Source organism: Melanerpes formicivorus, unplaced genomic scaffold (assembly GCF_026170545.1).
Source record: "Melanerpes formicivorus ecotype bairdi unplaced genomic scaffold, bMelFor1.0.p_v2 SCAF_1, whole genome shotgun sequence".
NCBI lineage: Eukaryota > Metazoa > Chordata > Aves > Piciformes > Picidae > Melanerpes > Melanerpes formicivorus.
The window spans coordinates 52040312-52065286 of record NW_027142353.1 but is presented as its reverse complement, the minus strand read 5'-3'; the positions used below and the strand labels follow the sequence as shown (position 1 = coordinate 52065286).

Below are 24975 nucleotides of genomic sequence, written 5' to 3'. Positions count from 1 at the left end.
TCATCCATGACTACAGAGAGCTGTCCTTACCTGGAATTTTTTCTAGGTTGGCCATTTGGAGGATAGAATCACTTCAGCTGGAAAACACCTTCATTGAGTCCAACCATTATCTATCAAGTTTGGTGCTAAACCACATCTCTGCATCTTGTAAACACCTCCAGGGATGAGGATTCCATCACCATCTTGGGGAGCATATTCCAGTGTTTGATAACCCTTTCCATGAGTAAGTTTCTTCTAATATCCAATCTAAACGTGTCCTGGTGCAACTTAAGGCCATTTTGTCTTGTCCTGTCACTTGTTACTAGGGAGGAGAGCAACACTCACTTCAACACAACCTCCTTTCAGGTAGTTGTAGAGCGAGAAGTTCTCCCCACAGCCTTTTTTTCCAGACTAAACTCCCCCAGCCACTCCTCAGAAGATCTGCTCTCCAGAACCTTCACCAGCTTCGCTGCCCTTCTCTGGCTCCAGCATCTCAGTGTCTTTCTTGTAGTGAGGGCGCCAAAACTGGACATGCACGTATGTAAGGCTGTCGGCGCTCCGGATACTTGCGGGGAGCGGACAGTCCGCGAGGGCGCTGTAAGCGGGCTGGGAGCCCGCAGAGCGGCTGTTGGGCGCCACCCCCAGGCCTCAGCGGCCGCGGGAAGCCGGAGCCTGCTGGAAGACGCGGAGCTGCAGGGCGCCGCCTTTCCCCGTGCTGCCCGCCAGAGGGCGCCGCGGGCCCCGCGCCACCTCCTCCTCCCGGCGCTGGCGTCCGGTCTTGCCGGGCCCTGGCAGGGGGGTGGGAAGGGAAGGAGGAGAGGGGAGGAGAGGAGGGCGGGCTGGCGGCGGCACCGCCACCCAGCTGGAGGCCGCTCGGCCGTGCTTCTGCGGCAGAGGCGGGCAGGCGGGCGCACCGTGCCCGTGTCCTCCTTCCCCTGCCGTACGGCTCGGCGGCCGTTGCCAAGATGTCTCGGGATCCCGGCTGCAGCCGCTGGCTCCTTTTCGCTGCGTGCGCCCACCTTTTCTTCCTTCTCCCGCCGCTCCGCACCCCGGGTGAGTGGCCGGGAGCCGGGCCGGGCCGGGCCGCCATGGCGAGGTGAAGGGAGGAGACCCGGGACGTTCGGCCCCTCCGTGGCGGTGATGAGAGGGAGGAGGGCACGGGACGGAGCTGGAGAGCTTGGGGTCGCTGGAGCCGCCGCTGGCGCTTCCTCACCCCTCTGTCCCGCCCCGTGAGAGGAAGCGTGCGGGGAGGTGCCCCTTCCCCCGAAGTTTGTTACTGAGCTGGGCTGGAGCGCGGGCTGGCGGCGCGGGCTCCCCTCAGCGGCCCCGGCTCTGAGGTGCCGCTGACGGCCGGCACCGGCCCCGTTTCGCCCCCGTTGGGCTCCGCGGCGGTCCGTGGGGTCGAGGGGCCAGCCCTTACCCTCGGGCCACTGCGGGGCAGGGGAAGGCTCTGGCGGTGGAAACTGGCCATCACGGAGCTAGCTTCATTAAACTAGCTAAAACCCGCCAGGAAGCCACTTGTGCTCTTGTTCGAAATAGCGCCTTACCGACTCGGTGATGCCGAAGAAGATGGAAAGGTAAAAGCCGCCTAATTAAAATGTCAGCAGAGAGGAAAAAAAATACAATAGTGTATTTTAGAAGTGTTTTCAGTGCGTCTAGTCAGATGGGAACAGTTGAAAAGCTACAGGCTCTTGGAGTTAGGAGCTGTTGCTCTGAGTGTGAAAGAAGAAAATAAATGTTCAGATCTGTTCTGTTTCTCATTGGTTTTGTACCTGAATGCTTCCATCTCTGTAGGATAAGCTTGTCAGTTTGTTCTGAAGCTTTGGATTTCATTCTCTTCCGTTACTATGGCTTGTGGATCAAAATCCTGCGAGGGAAACCTGGTACAAATAAACCCTGTTTTCAGCACACCAGAGCTGTGATATCTTGATTTTTCTTTTGTAAAGCACTTTTCACTATGCACTTTGGGTTTTGAAGGAGTCCTATCACTTTACTGCTCCTCCTGAGGCTGTATTTCATTCTTTCCACAGTGGGTAGTCTTGCTCCAGTGCTTCAGCAAGGTACTGTAGCACTTCTAACCTCAGACAGATTGTAATCACAGAGGATAGCAGCTTCTCTCTCTCTTTTTGTTTCTTCATATTTGTTGATAAAAGGCAGAAATGGAGAAACTTGAGTTCTTGCTTCTTGCCATTCTGTCTTGTTTAGTAGGTCTTGATGAATGCTTGCATAGAATTTGTTCCTTTGAAGCTTACTGCAGTGTCATGGCTTTCTTAGAGTTTTTAAAATATCCTTTAAGAGTAAAGCCCATTTTTTTTTGTCTTAAATACCCCGTGCTTTTGGCCAGGATAGTAAGGTTGCAAATCAGCTTTGCTCTTGGAGAGCAGAAATAATTTGGATTGCATTTCACAGAAGACAGCTTGTCTGTTGGTAGTTAAGTCATTTCATAAATTGCAGCTTGCAGGTGGCAGCCTGAGAATGGGAAAATTTATTCAGATGATTTTGTTTGGACAATCAGAGGAAATAATGATGATGCTTTTTCTTCTAGTGTTTTTCTGTGCTTGCCTTTTATAAAGATACTGGTGTACACAGCACTCAGGCATTTCAGTGGTTCACAGTGGTGGTTTCAGCTGCCCTGTTCCCATATGTGCAATTAACTTTAAGAAATTTAGTGAAGAAATGAAATGAGTTGCTTTTGTGAAAAGCTTCAGCTACTGGAAATCTGCTTGCATCACTCCCTCCTCTTTCTCCTCCCCCTGCTCTCTTCCCCATTTTGGGTTGATAAATCTGTAAGTCTTCATTCTTACCTGGCTGGACCAGGGGATGTGATGCTGATAGGGTAGCAACAATGAAGAAATACTATAAAAGCTTGCATAGAAATATATGAAAGTAATTTATTTTGCTTGCTACTACTCCTAGGCTGTCTCATTATGAAAGGTTCTGTCTCTTTGACTGACAGCATCAGTGCATATTTTCCCTGGAATCAAGTCAATCCATATAATCTTGTGTTCTTTGAAAACTTCTGAGGGGGAGGAAGCCCAGTCATCCCCCAAACAAAACTAGGCCTTTCATTACATTATAATTACAAGTACAAAGAAATGCCATTTTAAATGTTTTGTTTACCGTGTGCAACATGATCAGTAGCTTTCATTACTTGAAGTGATTATTTTTAGTCTTGGGTTTGTCATATGTAAGTCATGGAATCATAACTTTTTTGGTAGCTCCTTTAAACTGACCCACAGCCAGGTGAGGTGACTGACACAACTCTGTGGTCTGTCAGCCTTGGATTGGACCATAAAACAGGAATATAACAGCAGCGTTGCCTTTCTGCCCCAAATGGATTTTGTCTGTGAAAGCAGAAGAATTAACTCATCAGTTTTTAACATCCCTGGAACCTAAAGGACATACGGCTATAAACATTTTGAAGTTGTTTATACTCAAAAGGGTAGTACTGAAGCAAAGATTACTTCTGTGTTTATATTGTGGTAGTATATCATTATATATATTTACACAGTATATTGTATTTTAATACTAGAGTATTTCCATCAGTTTTCCTGATAATTTGTTGGCATGCATTTCCTGCAGTTCAGCTGCTGAACAATAAAAATAAATTACTGAGGTTTACTTTCTGGTGTTATAAGCAAGTCTGTTTACCCACCTAAATTTCAGTGAGAATAATGGAACACTTGAGAAAAATAAATAGGAATTGAAGCTGCTTATATTACACTCTCAGGTTAAATCTCCAGGTTTTGAATAGATCTAAAATGTTGTCTAGTTTTTTTTTTTTCAGTGGATTTTGGTCCAGAGTAACAAAAATAAAGAGCTTTAAAGTATTTCTTAAGTGTCTTTCCTTTTGTTCCTATCTCTGCTAAATCTTGAGGATTTAGCAAAAGGAGGAGAGGACTGGCAATTGATCATTCCACTTCTGTCTGCTTGTGCCAGTTACACAAATAGCCATGTGGCTTAACAAACTTAAAAGTACACAAAGCCTTAAATAATGAAGTGACAAACAGAAAATTCCATGTTGCACTTAAGACAGTGCCTTGCTGGTTTTGTCTGCTTTAAGTAGCGTTGTTTACAGGAAATCATGCAGTTAATTGCCCTAGCCTTTTTGCTTGCTGTGGTGCCTACACAGTTCGAATTTTTATCAGCTAATCTCTTCTTGCAACATAATTTCTCTGTGTTTTTCATGGTAAGCTAGTGGTCCACCTGAGGTATGCTTGGACTGCATAAAAAAAATCTCAAAGGGGCTAGAGGAAGTTCTGGATTTAGGAAAGGTACCTCTAGCTCCAGGGATCAATGTATGTCTTAAGTAGTTCTACACTGAAGGAAATGTGTTGGCAGTTTTCTGAATTAATAATGATGTTGGAACATGAAAAGTTCCTTTTGTGTTATAGTAGAATCATCGAATGCTAGCAGTTGGAAGGGACGTCCACAGATCGTTGAGTCCAACTGCCATGCAAAGCGGAACCACTTAGGGCAGGTCACACAGGAAGGCATTCAGGTGGGTTTTGAAGCTCTCTAGAGAAGGAGGCTCCATAGTCTCTCTGAGCAGTGCTCCTTCACCCTCCCAGTAAAAAATTTTTTTCTCATGTTGAGATGGAACTTCCTCTGATTTTCTGTGATGGAGATAGTGGCATCTGTGGTAGTTCTCAGACACAAGTCATCCTTCTTTGTGCATGTGTAATTTACACACAACAAAAATGCATCCTTGCCACAGTTTACAGTTTCTACCTGCATTGTACAACTGATCTGGTCATGAGCTGCATTTGTAGTTAGAATTTTTCCACCTGTGGTCCGGTCCTGGGCACGCCTTTTTCAGAAACTTCTTGAGAGTGAATGAATTAATCTTAGGGATGTCCACTTGCACCCAGGCACCATATTTACTACCTACACTGTGGCCCCTTTGCTGATAAGTCTGTGCCAGCTAGATTTGCCATGTTCTCATGCTGCCCTTTTCACAGTAAATCCTCAGAAGAGGCTATTTATTTCCAGGCAGAGAAACCAGGTTACTGAGCCAGAACAGCCTTGGCTATATGTCAGTTAGATTTGAATTTACTCCACAAATGCATTGCAATTTACCTCTGAAGACTGCTTTGTTTGTACCAAGTTATGTGTGCATAGTAGATTTGCTAATAAGGGGCTATAGGGGCCATGGCATATTTGTTGATAGAATAAATTCACACAGTCTGAGTGAAAGGCATTGGGTGAAGGTTCTTGAGTCTTTTCAGATATGTTCAGGGGTCTGCTAGTATGTTTAGTCATTGGCTCTTCAGTAGTTTAAAAATAGTCTGAGCAGTTCTTATCATTAAAATGTATTAGCTGTAAAGTTTTCCTAGAATATTTAATGTAAAAGATACTGAGTCATTTCAATACATTTATTTATTGGAAAAGAAGAGGAAGCTGCATGTCTGAAATCGGTGGGAGTAAGAATAATGGTATAGAGACTTGAGTGTTCATCACAGATACTGGTTTGTTTCATAAATGATCTATATGCATGTTGAACTTGCACTGTGAGAGGGCACTTACAACAAAAATAATTTTTAGCCAAACATGTTCAGTCTACCACTGCCCTCAACAGTATGGAGAGATCAATAAAGGAGGTGGTCATTTTCAAGGTTCACCACTTAAAAGCTCATGTGGCCCGTCCCCACATGCAGGAAGGCAAGCAAAGGTCACAGGAGGGCCACATACAAGAACAAGGAGCTCCTGGTAAAACAGACTTAAAAAGGAAGCACTCAGGAGATGGAAAGAGGCCAGGTCACCTCAAGAGACATTGATGGAGACACTGAGAGTGCAGATATGCAGATGGGAAAGACCTGCCTACAATAATCTCAGCCCCCTGAATTTCAAGTAAAAGTCTGGAGCGAAGAAGAGTGACTCTTATTGGAGGAGGACCAGTTTAGGAAGTATTTAAACCAACTAGACAAACAGAAGTCCAGTGGCCCTGATAGGAGGAACCCACAAGAGCTGATGGGGCTTAATGATGTCGGTGCCACTGTTGGTAATCTTGGAAGTGACATGTTGATTGGGGGAGATTCCTGAAGACTAGAAAAGAGCAAATGTTGCCCATGTCTTCAAGGAGGGCAGGGAAAAGATTCTGGGGAAGCTCTAGGTTAGTGTCACTTCAGTCCCTGGAAAAATGATGGGGCAGTCTTGAATGCTGTTGCCAAACAAGGAAGGACAAGACAAACATGAAGGACAAGAAGGTAACTGGGAAAAGTCATGCTTGACAAACCCGAAAGACTTCTCTGATGAGGTGACAGCCTTTGTGAATGTGGGGAAGGTAGTGGATGTTATCTCAACTTTAGCAAGGAGGTCAGTGCTGTCTCCTGTAATGTCATACACAAACTGACGGAGTATTGGCTAGGTGTTTGGACAGTGAGGTGGGTAGAAAACTGTCTGACTTGTTGAGTTCACAGGCTCTGATCAGTGTCATGGAGCACAGCTGGGATTGATAATGGCTCCAGTGGTGTTTAGCCTCTATTAATGACCTAGACAATGGCATAAACTGCACCCTCATCAAGTTTGCAGAGGATACCAAATGGGCAGGAGAGGTTCATGCCCCAGCTGGTTGTGCTGCTGTTCAGAGGAACTTCAGAAGGCTGAAGAAATTGGCAGACAGGTAGCTTGAAAAACTAAATCCAATGAAGGGAAATGCCAAGTCCTGCCCCTGGTGAGGAGTCACCTCATACAGCAGTGCATGCTAGGGGCACACTGAAAACAGCTTTGTAGGGAAGGTCCTAGTGGGCAACAAACTGACCACGAGCCAACAGTATGGTGATGTGGCAAAGATTTCCAGTAGACTCCAGGGTTGCATTAGGAAGAGTGTTTTGTGCAGGTCAGTGATCTTTTTTGCTTTGCTCAGCACTGATGAGACACGCATGCTGTGCTGTGTACAGGTCTGGCCTCCCCAGTAGAAGAGAGACATGGATCTATTGGAGGGAGTACAGCAGAGGACCATGAAAATTGTTACTTGATTGGAGCTGAAGGAGCTGGAGCTGTTCAGCTTGGAGAAGTTGCTGTTCAGGGAATGTAAACATGTGTAAGCAACTGATGAGGGGCAGTGAAGAAGACCAAGACAGTCTCTGTGGTGCTTAACAGGATGTGAGGTGGCTGGCACAAACTGAAATACAGGCAATTCCATTTAGACATAAGTAGTATTGTGGGTTTTTCACTCTTAAGAGAGATTAGATAGTGGAAGAGGTCACCTAGGGAATTTAAGTCTCTGTCCTAGGAAATACTCAAAACTTGACAAGGTCTTGAGCATCCTGCTCTGAGGGGAACTGAACTGGATGATCTTCAGAGATCCTTTCCAACCTCAACAATTCCATGGTTCTGTAGTACAAAGATGAAGCAGATTGTTAAAATAATTCCCCAAAGAGATTTCTGTCCTCTCAGGGGCATAGTATGAAACAGGTCTTTTCTTTTTTCCCCAGGTTATCTGTGCATTTCAAGGCTCATGTGCATTAATATTTCATAAATCTTAGAAGCAGTATGACAGGGGTTATTCAATGTTGTGGTGAGAGAGGCAGCATCTCTTGTCGATGATGGCTGTTTCAGGTCTCATGTGCTGTTGCTCAGCTGCATATTAAAAACTGAGAGTCATGAACATTTTACTTACATTCCATTGTGCAAATAAGATGAATTTATGAAGTGATACTTCTTGAGGGTAATTAATACATTTCCTGGAGTAAGGGTGTTTCATGTTGATCCTGTAATTGGAATTGTGTCAAGTAGACGTGGATCTGATTTGTACAGGGGAAGATACTCCTTATTTGGAGCTCTAAGTACTGTTATGTTGGAAGAGGAGGAAAATGATCAGAACATGCTGTTGGCAAGGAATGTAACTGATAAATTGAAGTGTTCTCTCCATTTTGGAACTAGAAGCACAGAAGGTTTACTTAAGGACAGTGCTGAGGGGGACATGCTCCTAGATGTACACTAGGAAATTTCTTCTTCCTGGCTAAGTGCCATATTGAAGTGTGGCTATGGTCAACATGAGTCAACTGTTTTAGAATGATTTGGGGATATCTACATCCTAGTGGTGTGATTTGAGATTAAAGTTATTCATGCCCTGAAGTGTTATTGTGAAACTTCTGAATGCTTGAAATTTAGTCTCCAGTTGAAAGAGCATAGGGATATAGGAAATCAGAGATGGAGTATCACAGACTTTGCACAGTCTTGTCTCCTTGCTTTCCTACATTCCAGGTTTCTAGTGTGTCAGAGGAATTGATGGTTGTTAGCAATTCAGTTTGAAATCAATTTCAAGCAGTAAACAATTTAATTTTTTTAGATTCAAGTACAGTGTCTTGTGGCAAATTTTGATGTTGGTTTTAATTTTTTTTTTCTGCCCTAGTTTTAAAAAAGCCACATCTATTTGACCATGATGAGTACTACCCTGAGTTCCTCCAGCTTACTAGAATTTACTTTCATTTCCATCTTCTTAGTACCTTCACAAAAAAGGCTTCTTACAAAGAGGAGTGTATGCATAGGGTGATGTCAGTGTAAAAAGGTTTGAGATAATGATAGGTCTGTGCAAATTAGATCTTTAGCATCTCTCTTCTTTTGCTGAATGTTTGTTTGGGCCTTTTATATATTAACAACTTCAAGTGTTCAGAGATGGCATTCAGAGTGTGTCACAGCCATCTTCAAGTTTGATAAGTATTTCCATTAGCTGCTGCCCTTTTGTTCCAAGTGAAGCTTTGTTAATCCAAACTTCAACCCAAAGAGTGGAATGCAAGTCTTCCACATGACAATACATTATGCTGTTGTCAAGTGAATTTCTGGGCTTTTTTTAAAACATGGGATTTATTTACCTTGAAGCCAAGAGAAATAAGCTTCACATCAAAGAGCAATCCTGTCTGTGATACATGAGAATAGAATTGTCAGGCAACAAGTGCATTAGTTCTATCAGAGCAGACTGTTGTATGTTGATAAAGATTATTAGTAACAGAGTATCATTTAATATGAAAATCTGCCTAAATGTGGTGTGGGTTGTTTGTTGTTGATTTATTTTAGTTTTTGCTGTAGAACTTTGCCAGGGGTGAAAATTGGCTCCTATAATATAAAAAAACTCTGCTTTTTTTCTTGCAGCTTTTGCTGTAAGTGCAGTTCCTGAACGTGCAGAAGATGAGACTGAACTACCAGTGCTGCAGGTAATACATTTTAATTGTCAGAGCAGGAACTAGAAAATCATCCAGAAGAGAGCTGAGCAGAAAGCTTGACATCTGTGACATTGATTATTTTGATCATTGACTTTCATGGTACTCCTAAATGTCATACGATATCTTTCTGTTCTGTGTGGCATATGAGAGACCTTTAATGGCATGTAAGTTACATGTAGCAGCACTACTCTTGTAGTGTTACTGAGATCTTATCTGGCTCTATGGATTCTTAAAATGACAAGAATAAACACAATTTTTTACTTCTTTCTTAACACTGACTTAGGTTGGCATTATTATTAAAAGAATTCAAGTCTTACGGTCACATTTTGGAACAAAATTGTGATTTGGAAAGTGATTTATTCTTTTCCAAGATCAGCTGAAGAGTGCATTAGAAGCAGTTAAAAAAATGGGTGGTTTTGCTTAGCTCCCACAAACTGATAGTGTTATTGGTCTTGAGAACAGTTTCTAAGTACCTTACCTTGACTAGTTCAGAAACAGGTTTTCCTTTTTCCTTGGTTTTGTTAAATATATAATACACTGAGGGAGAAATGGCTGCTACTGTCTGCTAAATTAGTGTTATTACATAGTACTACCCAAGTCACTGCTCAGGTAACACTTGCATATGATGTGTCCAATTAACAGAAATTGTTCAGAGCTAGCTTTACTGTTAAACACCATAATGGCTAAGTGTTAACATATGTGTGTCCTTTAACAGATTTCTGGGTTGGACGTGGCACTTGGTGCCATGGTTTAGTAGTCATGAGGTCTTGGGGACTTGATGATCTTTGCCTTTTCCAACCTTATTGATTCTGTGATAATTTATTTACATCTATTTATCTATCTATAACATATTTGTGAGATTTAAGGAAGGTAATCAAACAAAAGTACTTGACTGAATCATGAGTTAGAATCTGTAACTGCCGTTTAGATCTAGTGATCTCATGTCAAATACAATAGAAGTATGGTCATAAAGAATGTGTTCCTAAATAACTTTGGGGTTTGATGATGATTGCTATGTCTACAATAATTTTCAGCAACAAAGATCCCTGCAAAATGCTGATCTGATGCAGTGTATCTGGGAGACTATGTAATGTCACTCTGTTTTCATTAGTCTTAAGTTGCTGTTAGTCTAATTCCATTATTGTCTCAAATTCTATTATTGCCTCAATTCATCTACTTAATGTTATCATTATTATTTGAGAGGCATCCCTGCCTGTGGCAGGGAGGTTGGAGTATATGATCTTACCTTGTTTTTTTCTCCTTTCTCCTAGAAGTCAAAAAAAAGTGGAACAATTGGTGAAATAAGTGGAGGTAAGTACTGTGTAGTCTCTTTTTCTTTTCATTTTGGCTGCCTTTTTAGTATAAATAAAACACAGTTATGCTTTGAGGAGTAACTGAACAGTGCTGAAGTGCTCAACAGCCTTGTTAGTTAAGTGCTGAGTCTCAAAAACTTTGTCTTATCAAACAGAAACTTCTTGATCTTCATATTTGCAATTGTAGCTGAGCATTTTTCTGAAAATGTGCACTTGCACTATGAAACAAATGCATTGCTTTTTGTAGGACACTATGAAATCAAATGTCATGATACTTTGTAGTGGCTGTGGTTGGAAGAGACCTCAAAGATTATTGAGTCCAACCTGTCACCCAAGACCTCATGACTAGACCATGGCACCAAGTGCCACGTCCAATCTCCTCTTGAACACCTCCAGGGATGGTGACTTCACCACCTCCCTCTGCAGCCCATTCCAATGACCAATGACTCTCTCGGTGAAGAACTTTCTCCTCACCTCGAGCCTAAACTTCCCCTGGCGCAGCTTGAGACTGTGTCCCCTTGTTCTGGTGCTGGTTGCCTGGGAGAAGAGGCCAACCCCTTCCTGGCTACAACCACTTTTCAGGTAGTTGTAGAGGGCAATGAGGTCACCCCTGAGCCTCCTCTTCTCCAGGCTGAACAATCCCAGCTCCCTCAGCCTCTCCTCATAGGGCTTGTGCTCAAGGCCTCTCCCCAGCCTTGTTGCCCTTCTCTGGACACGTTCAAGTGTCTCGATGTCCTTCTTAAACTGAGGGGCCCCAGAACTGGACACAGTACTCAAGGTGCAGCCTAACCAATGCAGAGTACAGGGGCACAATGACTTCCCTGCTCCTGCTGGCCACACTATTCCTAATGCAGGCCAGGATGCCATTGGCCTTCTTGGCCACCTGGGCACACTGCTGGCTCATGTTTAGGCGGCTGTCGATCAGCACCCCCAGGTCCCTCTCTGTTTGGCAGCTCTCCAGTCACTCTGACCCCAGCTCTGCATGGGGTTTCCGTAGCCAAAGTGCAGCACTTGGCACTTGGACTTGTTGAATGCCATCCCATTGGATTCTGCCCATCTGTCCAGTTGGTCGAGGTCCCTCTGCAGAGCCTTTCTACACTCTAACTGATCAACATCTGCCCCTAACTTGGTGTCATCTGCAAATTTGCTGATAACTGACTCAATCCCCTCATCCAGATCATCAATGAAGATGTTAAAGAGGATGGGGCCCAGTACTGATCCCTGGGGGACGCCACTGTTGTTGTTTCTATTATTATAAATTAATTGGAACAGCTTGTAGTAACTTTGTACTATAAAAGTATTTAAGAAATATGTCAAACATTAATAGGACACTGCCTGGTAAAATAATTTTTTTACTGGACACATGAGATAAACTATGAAAATAAAATTCTGCAGGCTGCTGACTTTCCTGAAAACAAGTCTGATGTCCTTCCAGCAAATGGTTTGCAGTCCTGAGATAAGGACTTGCAATCTCTGCCCTGTAACCTAGCACCTCCTCTGCTATGCTACAGCAATTCAATTCTCAAAGTAGCTTGGACTGTTATGGTACTTTTCTAAACCTTGTGCAACTGGGCCTGCTAGTTCTACAGAGCCAGCCTCATCATGTCTATGTTGTAGCTGTTTCTGTGTAGCTGAGTTCATTCTGATGTCAAAGATCAACACTGGGAAAGCTTAGCATGCTTTTAGTGGAGTTGCTAACAGAGCTTAGAATGGTGCTGAGGTCTGGGGTTTGTTTGTTTGTTGGCTTTTTTATTTGGACTTAGTTGCAGGCTGTATCCTTAAAACAGGTAATCACTTTTGTTGAAAATAATTAGGGCCTTTATCCCGTTATCTCCTGTTTCACCATTGAAAGGTCAGAACTTTTCTGTAGAAGCTTTGTTACTCTATTTCCCTGTTTACCCTTCCTTATCTGGTGTCAAAGCCCATTCCCTCTTTGTGTCCTTTCATCTCTTCCTGTGGAATATCATAGCTCAGCCAGGTGCTGGTTGCTGCTTTTATCACTCCCAGCAGACCTGCTGTGTCATGTTTCATAAAGCACCCAGGGAGGTATTGACAGTCCTTTTTTTTTGTTTCCTTTTCCTTTTTGCAGTGCTCAGTTTTCACCAGTTTTAATGTAATCTTAGTACTTAGGAAGTTACATTTAGGAATGTTACAGTGTATTTTATGCAGCAGGTAGCAAAATTTAGAAACCTGCTGCCACAGGAGGCTGTAGAAGCAGACCATACCAACAGTTTCAAGTGGGGACAAGTCCATAAATGTATGGACTGTAGATAGCAATGTATCTTCTGGCATTTCCTAATACAAGAGTTGTCAATGCTGTTAGAGTATGAGGGGTACTGGAGAAAGTGGTCATGCAATGTCTCTGAATAGTGTTTCCTATTGCTGCTATTAAAGACAGTATACTAGACTAGATGGACCAGTGGTCTCATGTAATATGTCATTTCTTGTATTCTTTTTTTTGTTTCTTAATGACATTCTGTCTCTTCTTAAGAAAGAGTTTTAGGGGTTTTTTTAAAGCTTCTGTGGGTAAAATTGAGGAATAATTTGAAAGATAGAATGAAGCTCTTAAAGTTTTTCATTCTTCTTTTTCAAACTGGTATATAAGAAAATTATTTCTTTCTTTATAAATAAACTGCACTTTATACCAAGGAAGTAAAGTGACCATCTGTAGTTTACATTTTGGAGATCTTTCTAAGTGTCCATGGTCAAGCCTTTGATGATAGATGTCAACATCTTGATATCCCTAGTCACTGGGACAAGTGTGATATCAGACAACTTAATGTTTCCCAGGTTGCTTTGTCTAGCCAGAATGTGATGTAGCTTTCTGGATTTGCTGGTGTGCAGAGTGTTTCATGCATGAGTATGTTACAGCCCAGACAAAAGGTCAGTGATGCAACTTTCCAGTGCTGGGTCCATGTTTGCCCTGCCATGGCAAAATGTCTGCTTTTCAGGTGGATGCATGGATACTCTATTGGTGGGTGTATTTGTCCCCAAATGCTAGGCTACATTGCTGACCAGCAGGTTTTTCAGTCTTTAGAAGTTTTAAATAACAGTAGCAAATCTCTTGAAGCAAGGCTCTGGCAGTTTCAGGTCTAGTGTACAATGATTTTGCCTTCTTTAGAAACTCAAGGAAACATTGAGCTTGGGTGCACGAGTTCTCTAGATTCTTCTGCAGTTTCTGGAAAGAGAGGAGCATGTCCAGAGGGTGACTGAGATCCAAGGTATGCTGTGTCATTCCTTCACCACAAGAGTATCTACTGGGATGAGCAGTTTCAGGTTTTTCTTCATTTTTATTTTTTCTTTCTTTTTTAAAACATGGTAAATGAGAAAAGAAGAACAAAGTAGTCTTGAGGCTTTTTTTTTCTCCTTGATTTGATTCTTGCAAATACAGTGATGTTATACTTCCTCTTAGCTGCAGACACTTGGATTATTCTCAAAACATCAAAAGAATTTTTTGCAGTTATATACTTTTAATATCCTGTCTGGCCTAGTTCTGCACTTTGGCTAGGCTCTCTAGGAATTAAAGAGGGAAATTTGGGCGGAAAGGTGAGAATAACATGCAAGGTTTGAATAAATCCTTTCATTAGATAGAGAATAAATGTGCACGTGATTTTTTTTTTAAGTAAGCCTTAAGACACATCCTCAGTTCTGAAGTAGTAAGCAACATACTTTATTAAAAAACTATGAAAGTGTGCAATTTGAGGAACAACTGGATACATACAATTTGATACCATTCTAATTTCAAGAAGTAAGGCCAATGGCCTGCATTAGGAATAGTGTGGCCAGCAGGAGCAGGGAAGCCATTGTGCCCCTGTACTCTGCTTTGGTTAGGCCGCACCTGGAGTACTGTGTCCAGTTCTGGGCCCCTCAGTTTAGGAAGGACATCGAAACACTTGAACGTGTCCAGAGAAGGGCAACAAGGCTGGGGAGAGGCCTTGAGCACAAGCCCTATGAGGAGAGGCTGAGGGAGCTGGGATTGTTTAGCCTGGGGAAGAGGAGGCTCAGGGGTGACCTCATTGTTCTCTACAACTACCTGAAAGGTGGTTGTAGCCAGGAAGGGGTTGGTCTCTTCTCCCAGGCAACCAGCACCAGAACAAGGGGACACAGTCTCAAGCTGCGCCAGGGGAAGTTTAGGCTTGAGGTGAGGAGGAAGTTCTTCACCGAGAGAGTCATTGGTCATTGGAATGGGCTGCCCAGGGAGGTGGTGGAGTCACCGTCCCTGGAGGTGTTCAAGAGGGGATTGGACATGGCACTTGGTGCCATAGTCTAGTCATGAGGTCTGTGGTGACAGGTTGGACTCAATAATCTTTGAGGTCTCTTCCAACCTTGGTGATACTGTGAAGCACTGGAAATGTGGCACATTTGGAATGGATTTTATTTTTTTAATATGTTACTAAGTTTGGTAAAATTTGGAAAACAAATGTTGAAAGTGCTCAAACTGTGCTGAGAGAGAGAGAGTGTTTGAAGTTAGGATGACCGTAAGTTACCAAGCGGCAGGCTGTAGATAAATCAGTCATTCCAATGCTTATGGCATATATGATAAATAAATAAGCATGTACACACGGATGAGATTGTGTGTCTAGCTGGCTAGATGCCTTGCCTAAGGGGATATATATATATTTATTGAGGAAAGTCTCAAGTTGTGCCAGAGGAGGTTTAGGTTGGACATTAGGAAAAATTTCTTCCCTGAAAGGGTTGTCAAGTACTGGAAAAGGCTGCTCATGGAAGTGGTTGCATCATCATCTCTGGAGGTATTTAAAGGACTTGTAGACATGGTGGTTAGATACATGGTTTAGCAGTGGAATTTGTAGTGTTAGTTAATTGTTGGACTTAATGATCATAAAGGTCCTTTCCAGCCTGAGCAATTCTATGATTCAATGTGTGTGCACTGCCTTTAATTCAGAAAGACCTCAATTACTGTAAAACCGCGTTTGCAAATTATTGTTCTTAGCATGAGAAAAGACTTGCCTCAAGTTTTAATCATGGAAGCTTTATAATAGGCTGCAATAATCTGCTCAAAATGTAAGAGCTAAAAGATCCTAATCTGGAGTTTCAGGTTGGTTTTAGAGTTGGCATAAAAAGAAAGGAAGGCCTACAAAATTTTTTTTAAACTCAAATTGGAAGCTGTTTTTTCTTACCTACTCAGTAGAGTCTCTGGGTTATGAGTTAAGGCACCAGTGCTTCTGCAGTTTAGTTTTTGTCTGAATAAATAATGAGAGATTTTGTTCTTTCCCCCTGGGGTTTCATTGTAAAAATATTCCATTTAGCCTTGAACACTTATGAAAGAAAAACTCAAAGAAAAGGGGAACTAAGTTTAAGTGCCATTGACAGAGCTGCGACGATGTCAGTGGCATTCTTTTACCTGTTGGACACCAGTAGTTAAATTGCATCCTGGTTGTGTTAAAGTCGTAACTGTAGTTCATGTGGAAATAGTTCGGACAATGTCATACATCCTGCAGGGCAGTATATAAGTCCTAATGGTATTCTGTCTGTTCTGTTGATGCCTGCTGTACGTTTTGATGGTGTGTTTAAGCAGTCAGTGAGTCGGAGATGTGTTTTTAGATACCCACTGTTTCAGGAGACTTAGGTAATACAGAAGCTCAGGAGTAATTTGCACTCTTCCCCATTTCTAGAACAAGAGAAGAGAATGGGGAAAATACATTTCAGAATATACTTGCAGTCTGGAAATTAAGAGAGTGACTTGGAATGCCAAAGACCTACATTAAGACCCAAACTGTCTCAGAGATGAGAATTTGGTTTTCTTGCATCCGGTGAATGCGTTATCCTCTAAGTAGAAGAGAAAAGCCAGCAGGCAACATCATCATCATATGTTCCTCTAGGAGCCTTTTTCCTAGTTTGGTGGGATGGGGAGGGTTGCCTGAAATGCTTGTTTTAAAACTTTCAATTGACTAAGCAGGCCTTTTGTGGTAAACAAACTTTGCACAAAAATAATGTAAAAGTCATGCAGGTAGTTTATTTGTGCTGGTCATCAATTAGACTGCAATGCTAAATGGAAAATAGCATTATTTCCCTATTGCCATCTTTTGAACTGATTTGGTCATAGTTCCTAGGGAGGAGTATTCTGGGTAGGGTCATTGTGTACTTGTTAAAACACGGGTTACTGTTAATTGCTTTTAAGTAGTTAATTGAGGTTCCATTCTGTTTAGCGAGGAGCCATGGCTGTGGTAAGACTCAGTTTCAGCATTCCTGGGTTTCAGTTCTTATTTTAAAACATGAAACTTGCAGTATCTTTCCAATCAATGAGCATTTGAGATTGTTGAAGAACTAAAAAAGAAAACAACAAGAGAAATAAAGTATCTGCATATCAGTAACTGTTTTGGATAGTACTCTTCCAGAACAGTCCATTCTTTGTTCTGCCTCATTGACTGCTTCTCAACTGGAGAAACAATTTAGGTGTTTAAAATTATACTTATTTTCTGTTGACATTTTAATCCAGTGAGTATTTGTTCTTATGAACGATTTTTAAGTGCCTATCTATAGCAGAGAAAACTATTTCCATTGAATTATTGCAGTAACACCAAAGCAGGTGGAAAATACTCCTGTTGTGGGATATTACAGTTGTTGCTAAATGTACCATAAATTAAATTGAGTGTAATCTGATTCTTGTATATCTGTAAATGTACAGCTACTAAATCAGTAATTATATCAAGCAGTGTAGCTTTTGCTTTTTATCTCTGGAGATATTTTCAGTGTTGTATACGCAGATTTAATCCTTTGAAGGTAGATTTAGTCCTTTGAAGGTAGATGTAGTCCTTTGATCTCACTATCATCAATGAAGTGTCATTTTAATTTTTCACTGTTTAATTTTTGCACAGGAAAGCTGGTAAATACTCTGCTAGACAGCAAGTAACTGCGCTTCAGAAGTTGTTTTCATTGTGCATACTTGTTTTAAGCTGTTTATTTGGAACACTGGCAAAATGTGAAGTCAAAACTGGTATCTGTAGCAATACTCCACTAGGAACTTCACAAAATTTGACAGTTTCAGAGTTTGTCGTAGTGAGCAAGCTAAGAAGTGGGGGGAAAAGTATATCAGGGGAAAAGTAGAGAAACATTTAACTGCAGCTTTGAGCTGTCATGGGTCTGAATTTACAAGTCCCTCTTCAGAGGAACAAATGCAATTGATCCTCAGATCTTGGTAGTGATAATCTCATAATCTTAGAGAAGATGTTTGAAATTAAATGCACTTATTTTTGTTGCCACTGATTTTTCTTGTTAGCCTTCTTCATGTGCTCAGTTTTACTCTTTCTTTGAGACTACTTCTCTCGTTTGGACATTTATTATCCACTGTGTTCCACTGTTCTTTACTCATTCTACTCTATTTGCCAAGTTAGCATTTTTAACCTGGAGGTCAAGGTCTTGATGTGATACTGGGATCTTTTAGGTTAACTGATCTTGATCTACCGTGCAAGAAATACACTACAAAAATAGATATTGCATGATTTAAAACTTGAATTTATACTGCATTGAAACTGCAGATAAAAAAATGTTGAAATACTCTGCTGCCTGGCAAGAAGCTTCAAATGCTTTCTCTAAGGTGCTCAGTCCTTGGGATACTCATCTTCACAGATAATTGCTTCTACTAAAATCTGGCAGCTTTCAGTCAGTGAACCTCCATCCTGGACTATGTTCAGTTTGATATCTGTTATATCTCAAAAAAAACTTGATTTCAATGCAGTGCCAGAAGGTGTTCTCAGAAAGCTCTCATAAAGGTTTTATATCTTTATTCTATCAGCTTTCATATGTTGGTAATGATAGTGGTGTTAAAGGTTCTGCTTTTCTGAAGTCTGACTCCTATGCTTTTTTGCTGTTCGTGTAATTTTTTTTGGTGTGCACTTTGTTCCTTCTCCACATTTTTTGACATTGTGTACAGCTCCCATGGGATTTAAATGTCTTTCCTTTTCATACTGTCTTCTCTTGGAGTGATGCCATCTGTAGACATTAATTCAGCAGCCTTTTCTATGTTGCCTTCTGATTTAAGTAACTAGAATCTGTTATTTCTTATGCTTGATCTGATTACCATCTCAAGTGAGGGAATTTGAAAAGAGTTCTCAATCCCCTCCATCCTCATAAGTCCTCTTCTTATCTCCTTGAACACTGGACAACATCATTACTGCATAAGGAACAAAAGAAGTTAGTAAGTGGTTGATCACTGACTTGGACCTCTTAAACGGTTCCATTCTGTTTCCTCATCTGCACACTTTCTCTATAGTGTCCATAAAATTCAGTCTTTTCTGGCAGAAGCTGCACAATCATGCAGTTCTCCTCATCTTACACCTCAGTAGCTACTTAGTTATGGTCTTGGGTGGGTTTTACAGCATAGGTTAAACCTCTTAAGAATTTTGGAAAGGACATCTGTCCTCTTCCAATCATCATCTCATCATCTGCTGTGTTCTGCTTCTGAATGGGGCCAAATCTGCCTGTTTTTCTTAGCTTTCAGAGTGTTTTAAAGTGTTGCTTTATCACCTATGTGTGTTTTTTAATAAGCATTTCCTTCTAGCCATAAATGTTTTCAAAACTACTTCGTTATTTTCTTTTTAAAATAGTCGGTCTCCTCTCCTTTTTGAAGTTTTTAACCATGGTGCCCTTAAACACTGTGAAGACACTCATGAGATATCGATGCTGTCCTATTAGATAAGAGAGTAGTGGAGTTGCCATCACTGGAAGTGATTAGGAGGAGACTTGATGGGGTGCTTGCTACCATGGTTTAGTTGATTAGATGGTGTTGGATGATGGGTTGGACACGATGATCTCGAAGATCTCTTCTGGTCTGTTCTGTTCTGTTCTATCCTGTCCCATCCTATCCTATTCCTGTCCCTATCCTATTCCTGTCCCTATCCTATTCCATCTGCATCTCTCTCTATCTGGATAGTGTTCTGAGCTCTTTACTGAGTGAGTTCATGGGTTGTCTAGTAAGGGGAGGTGCTGGTCAATGACTAAGGCCTTGTAACTCTGGTAATAAGGAGTGCTGGTATATTGGAGAAAAAGCAACTTCATGAATGTGGCTGCTGCTAACTGCAAGTGTAAGTTTCTTTGTTGCTGCAGATCTCCTAATCATGTTGTGATTTTTATGTGTTAATCCTTAAAAGGACTGTTTAGGATGTCTTGTATGTATTAGGTTATGCCTTTTTACTACTTGATGAAATGTTTGTATAGCTGAAGAAATAACTTTCTGTGTCCCCTCCCACACACCTGGCTGGTCAGTGACTTTGAGGCAAGACTGAAAAATCACTGCTTTTGTCTTTAAATCTTCTTATTTTCTGGTTCACAGAATTAAAAGAGATTGTATTTATCATCCAGAGCCAAAGTAATTCTTTTCATTCCAAGAGAGCAGAAGATCTAAAAAGAGATATTTTAAACCAGGCTGCAGATCTTGGAAAGGTATGTTTAGATAACACAGATTGCACCTTGTTCTGTATGCTTTTACTGCATTCTACTCAAAATGTTGTTTCCTATTGTGCCTTTTTTTCAAATCCATTTTACTCCTTTTGTTAATTGCTTTCTCTGTGCTTACACCAACTGACACTGTTATAAAATAGTTATTTACTGATTGCATGCTGTGATTTACCACTAAATAATTTTAATTTGGACTGTATCCCTTTTCTGTGCAGCAGCTGGTTTTGTTTAGATGGTATTTGATGCAAGTATGGTACCAAGGAAGGTTTTGAAGAGTGGAGCATGGTAGTGGTGGCTTTTTTAAAAAAGAAAGACAAAGTAAGATACTTTGTAATGGTAAAATAGAATAATTTTAGGTGAGTATATTATTGGAGCTGATGAGGGTGCTGTAATGTTGATTTTTGTCAGAATTGCACTGCACAACTGTAGAGATGTGGCGGTAGAGCAGAAATGTGTGCAGGCATGAAAATCCTAATGGGATTCCCTACTTCCTACAGCAATAATTTTCCACACTCCTCTCACCCACATCAGTATTAATTTCCTCCCTGGTGCAGTACCCTCCCTAACTACTACTTGTTCTGCCACCTGCCTGCACACTGTTCACTCTGCCTCTTACCTCCTGGTGGGTCATACTCACCTGGGAGCTTCATGTTGTGCAGCTCTGGTTTTGACTTAACACTGTAACGCAAAATTTTACTTGCAAAGCTTTAGCCTAGAGAGATGAGATTTTCTAAGACACTTGCATTGAACGTGTACATACCTTTATTTTCTTTATATTTAATAAAACCAAGAGGGACATATATCCCATGATATGAAATAGTTTGCTGTGAGATTATTTGACCCATTTTTCCTTTCCAGGTTCTTTGTTGTAAAGCAAAAAAAATTAAGTCTTAGTCTTGGAGTGCCTAAATCAGATTCCTAGATGTTTTAGACTTCATTTATCCAAACTTACCAAACCCATTTTAATCAAATCCATTCTAAATGCAATGTTAAATCCGTTAATGAAATCAGTCATGTGAACAGCCTTTGTTCTGCTCTTTCAGAGTCCTCTTTGAGACTGAAGCAAGTGTTCAGATCAAGTGTGTGCAGAGAGGATTATGGCTTTAGTTGTTAAAAAAAATAATAATTGAGTTCTGTAACTGGTGTTACAGAATATGAGTAATGAAATGATCAGTAAGTGGAAATATGAAGTAGTCACAGTAAGACAGGAGCATAGGCATGTTTATGGGAGAGGGTAAAATCTTCTGTAATCAAAGAGTTGTACCTCTGAGTACTTCTCCTTTCAGTAGATCTGTTTTATTTAATATGGAATATCTGCATTGCTTTAAAATGGTTTGTCACTCATTCACATGTATATTAATCTTTAGAAGTATATTAAGTATATTAGAAGTATATTAGAAGTATGTTAATCTTCAGAAGTATGTGCAGTTGCAGCCTGCAAAGCCAATCAGATCCTGGGCTGCATCAGGAGAAGTGTGGCCAGCAGGTCAAGGGGGGTGATTCTCCCTTTCTACTCAGCTCTGGTGAGACCCCACCTGGAGTACTGTGTCCAGTTCTGGAGCCCCTATTACAAGAGGGATATGGACGTGCTGGAACGTGTCCAGAGAAGGGCCACGAGGGCTGGAGCACCTCTCCTATGAGGACAGACTGAAGGAGTTGGGGTTGTTCAGTCTGCAGAAGAGAAGGCTCCGAGGTGACCTCATTGTGGCCTTCCAGTATCTGAAGGGGGCCTACAGGAAGGCTGGGGAGGGACTTCTCAGGATGTCAGGTAGTGATAGGACTAGGGGGAATGGAATGGAGCTGGAGGTGGGGAGATTCAGGCTGGATGTGAGGAGGAGGTTCTTCACCATGAGAGTGGTGAAGCCCTGGAATGGGTTGTCCAGGGAGGTGGTTGAGGCCCCGTCCCTGGAAGTGTTTAAGCCCAGGCTGGATGAGGCTCTGTCCAGCCTGATCTAGTGTGGGGCGTCCCTGCCCATGGCAGGGGGGTTGGAACTAGATGATCCTTGTGGTCCCTTCCAACCCTGACTGATACTATGACACTAAGTAATTTGTCTATTTATTTTCCTTCTGTGTGTACTTAAAACATTTATTTCATGTGAAAATAATCTGTAATTCTGGTCACCAGTAGATGTCAGGATTGTGTTCATGCTTTAAAGCTTATTTCATAGCAATTTGTTGACTATTAACCAAAACTGTTCATTTAAATTGCCTAGGCTGTACTGATGGCAGCGTTGTGCTGTCTCAGTAAGATGGAAGACTTCTTTGTTAAAGCGTTGGAGAGGGAAAAACAACCTATAGTTAGATTGCTTGAATTTTAATGTATATATGTTAAGCCATCACCATATTTCTGTCTGAAATGATCTGTTCTCAGATTGTTCCTGCTCATGTTTTGGCCATCTGTGAGAAACTACTTTCAGGGAATTTGTAACCCGTATCTTTTCTTGATTTGCCAGTGGGACATGCATTCTTTTTCTGGGTGAATTAATGTTCTCTGAATTTCTTCCTACTTCTGCTTCCACATCTGATTTCAGCTGCTGGAGTGAAGCTAGCTGAAGTTTTGCTGTTCAAAAGGCTCTTTAAATATTCTTCTGTTACTGTTTGAAACTATTCCCCATAATGAATTCTGACATCCATATCTCACTTGAAAGAGAATTTAAAATATTACCAGGCTATGGTGGAAACACCTCTGAAAACATGTCTAGGTTTTTCTTGGGCTGTATAGTACTTCTCTCTTTGTTTTATTCCCTGTTAGATGTATTAATGATGTTATAGTTACAAGTTACAGCAGAAGGATTGCTCATTCACTGCAACTCGAGTGTTTTTTAAACTCGTGTATGTTCAGATGAAATGCTCATAGGACTTAATTTGCTTCAGGACTTTCAAAATGAATACCATAAAGTGCAGTGCAATCCATAATTTATCTGTTGCTTCAACTTTCAGGTTGCTTGCTCAAATTCTAGATTCTAGTCTGAAAACCATGTTTCTTCCCCTTCTGTGATTCTGTAGTGGCTTCTATACCGTGGAAGCTGCTTTCCAGTTGGGACTGATCAATTGACTCCTTTTTTAATCTTGCCATTTTAACAAGGTTTAACTGATTAAATTTAAGTCAAGTGTTGGGCTACATTCTGTCATGCCTTTTTGCTTCCATATCTGCAACAGTTCACCTTTATGGCAAGGTTTGCCACAGTATCAAGATCAACCCTATTTTTTTAGTTAGAAAATGTATGTTCCATGCATAATTTCATATTATTTCCTAGTGTTATTAGATCTAGGCTCCTTTATCTGTGTGTGTAAAATGTTACTGTGCAATCTGTTTCCTTCCTAGCAACAACTTTTTTTTCCCCTTTGGCAAGGATTTATTCATGTCAAATAAATCCTGTAGCCTCATGAAATGTGCTTATCAGCTTAGCACTTTAAATGCTTATTCCTTAAGATGTGGAGGGTTTTTTTTTTTCTGTCTAGTGCACAGGCTTCTTGTTGACTTTATTTATGAAAAAAAAAAAAAGCTCTTTGGCATAACTTCTTCATTAGCTTTCCATCAGTTTTCCTCTTTGTAGAACACAGATCACATTAGCAAGATCCCCAGAGCTGTTGGGGAAGATATTTTCCTGTCATCTGTGGTATTAATTTTGTATGCCACTCTACTTGGCCAAGGTCTTGCTAGTCTTTGATCAGCAGGACTCTTTCCACAGTAAAATGATAGATCTGGCACATGACTGGCAATGGACTGTGAAGCTGTCTTGCTGAGATGACAAGTCTGCACTTCTCTGTGGTGAGGGTAGAGATGCTGATGAGGCAACTGCAGCATCTGGCACTCTCTCTAAAGTAATTAAGTCTCTGCAGGGGGACTCAAAATTAGAGTAATTAGGGAACATGGTTCTTCAGTGAAAGAGGAAGACGTTCCAGCCATTTTCAGTGGCCTCCTGAAACCACACTAATCCTTATCCAAAAGTCTTGAGTATTGTAGCTCTCAATATGTGTTGCTCTTGATGCTTTTTTCTGTCTGTATTGCTTCAGTCAGTTGATAGTATCAGTAAGTACTAAGAGCCATGCAGCGTCCCTGGTTTATGAATAGAAAATGTTGGATACAAAATTTCTTTGTTCTTTTCTTCGCCCTGCTCCCCATTTTACACAATATTTTGCAGTTAGAGAACAAACACCTGAATATTACCCTACTAGCTGAATTTTCTCCTAAACTTGCATATTGTTACCATGTGTAATTTAGATTTCTTACGGATTGCTTTAGTATTTCAGACTTGTCCTCATTTTTAGATTCCTCTATGAAGGTTATTGGGACCTTCATTTTATCTAACCATTCTTATCTCCCTCTTTGCTTTTGTTTTGCCTGGCTTCTATTTGTAGTATTTCATGCTTATACTTAGGTTCCATGACTGTTGGTGAAACTTCAGCTCTCTTGTGTGGGTAGAACTTGCAGTGTGTGCATTTGAGTGGTCAGTGTATGAAGTTCATACTTCCCCTTCCTTACCAATACTAACATCTGCATTTGCTTGTTTTCTTACTGCTTTCTCTGCTTACATAAACAGTTTGATCTTGGTGTATTCTTGGTCATTTGGTTTACCATGGAGTCCATTGTTGGCCTTCATAATGGTTAATTTAGCATTTGCATTTTAAAATGCAAATATAAAATCATTGTTTTGGGGCCACAGTATTTGGGTGCTTAACTTGTGAAAAGCTTCTGAAGTCTTGTCATGGTTTGAGCTGAAACAGCTCTGGAATGAGGGCAGAATGAATTTACCCCAAAGGAGTAAATAAACACCCTTACACAGAATTGGAGGTTAACTAGAAATACTATTTACAAAAGCAAACAAAAATGCAAAAGGCACCAAGGTAAACCATTCAGAATTGGCCCTGGCTTAGCCCTTCCCCTGGCTAAGCCCCAAACTATGCTTTTGCTAAGCCTCAGTGATGCATCAAAAAATATACTCCCAGCCAGCTAAACCTCCATCTCATGCTAGGCCTCACTGCCTCCCCACCAAGTTAAGCCCAGAGCAGGCCTTAGCTACACAGCAAGAAATAAATTCCCACCCGCCAGGCCTCACTCCCACCCAGCCAAATGCAATTACAGCAGTCTTATGCCTGGAACC

At 41.3% G+C, this 24975-nt stretch overlaps 1 protein-coding gene across 1 annotated transcript in view; it reads left to right on the top strand.

The window, feature by feature from the left end:
- Positions 1–843: 843 nt before the first annotated feature.
- B3GLCT (beta 3-glucosyltransferase) overlaps positions 844–24975 on the top strand; it is a 56975-nt gene continuing 32843 nt past the window's right edge. Inside the window, exons 1-4 of the mRNA XM_068143189.1 lie at positions 844–1032; positions 9073–9134; positions 10415–10454; positions 19746–19855. Of these exons, the coding sequence (XP_067999290.1) occupies positions 945–1032; positions 9073–9134; positions 10415–10454; positions 19746–19855 (300 nt within the window). The 5' untranslated portion in view covers positions 844–944. The remainder of the gene's footprint in view (positions 1033–9072; positions 9135–10414; positions 10455–19745; positions 19856–24975) is intronic.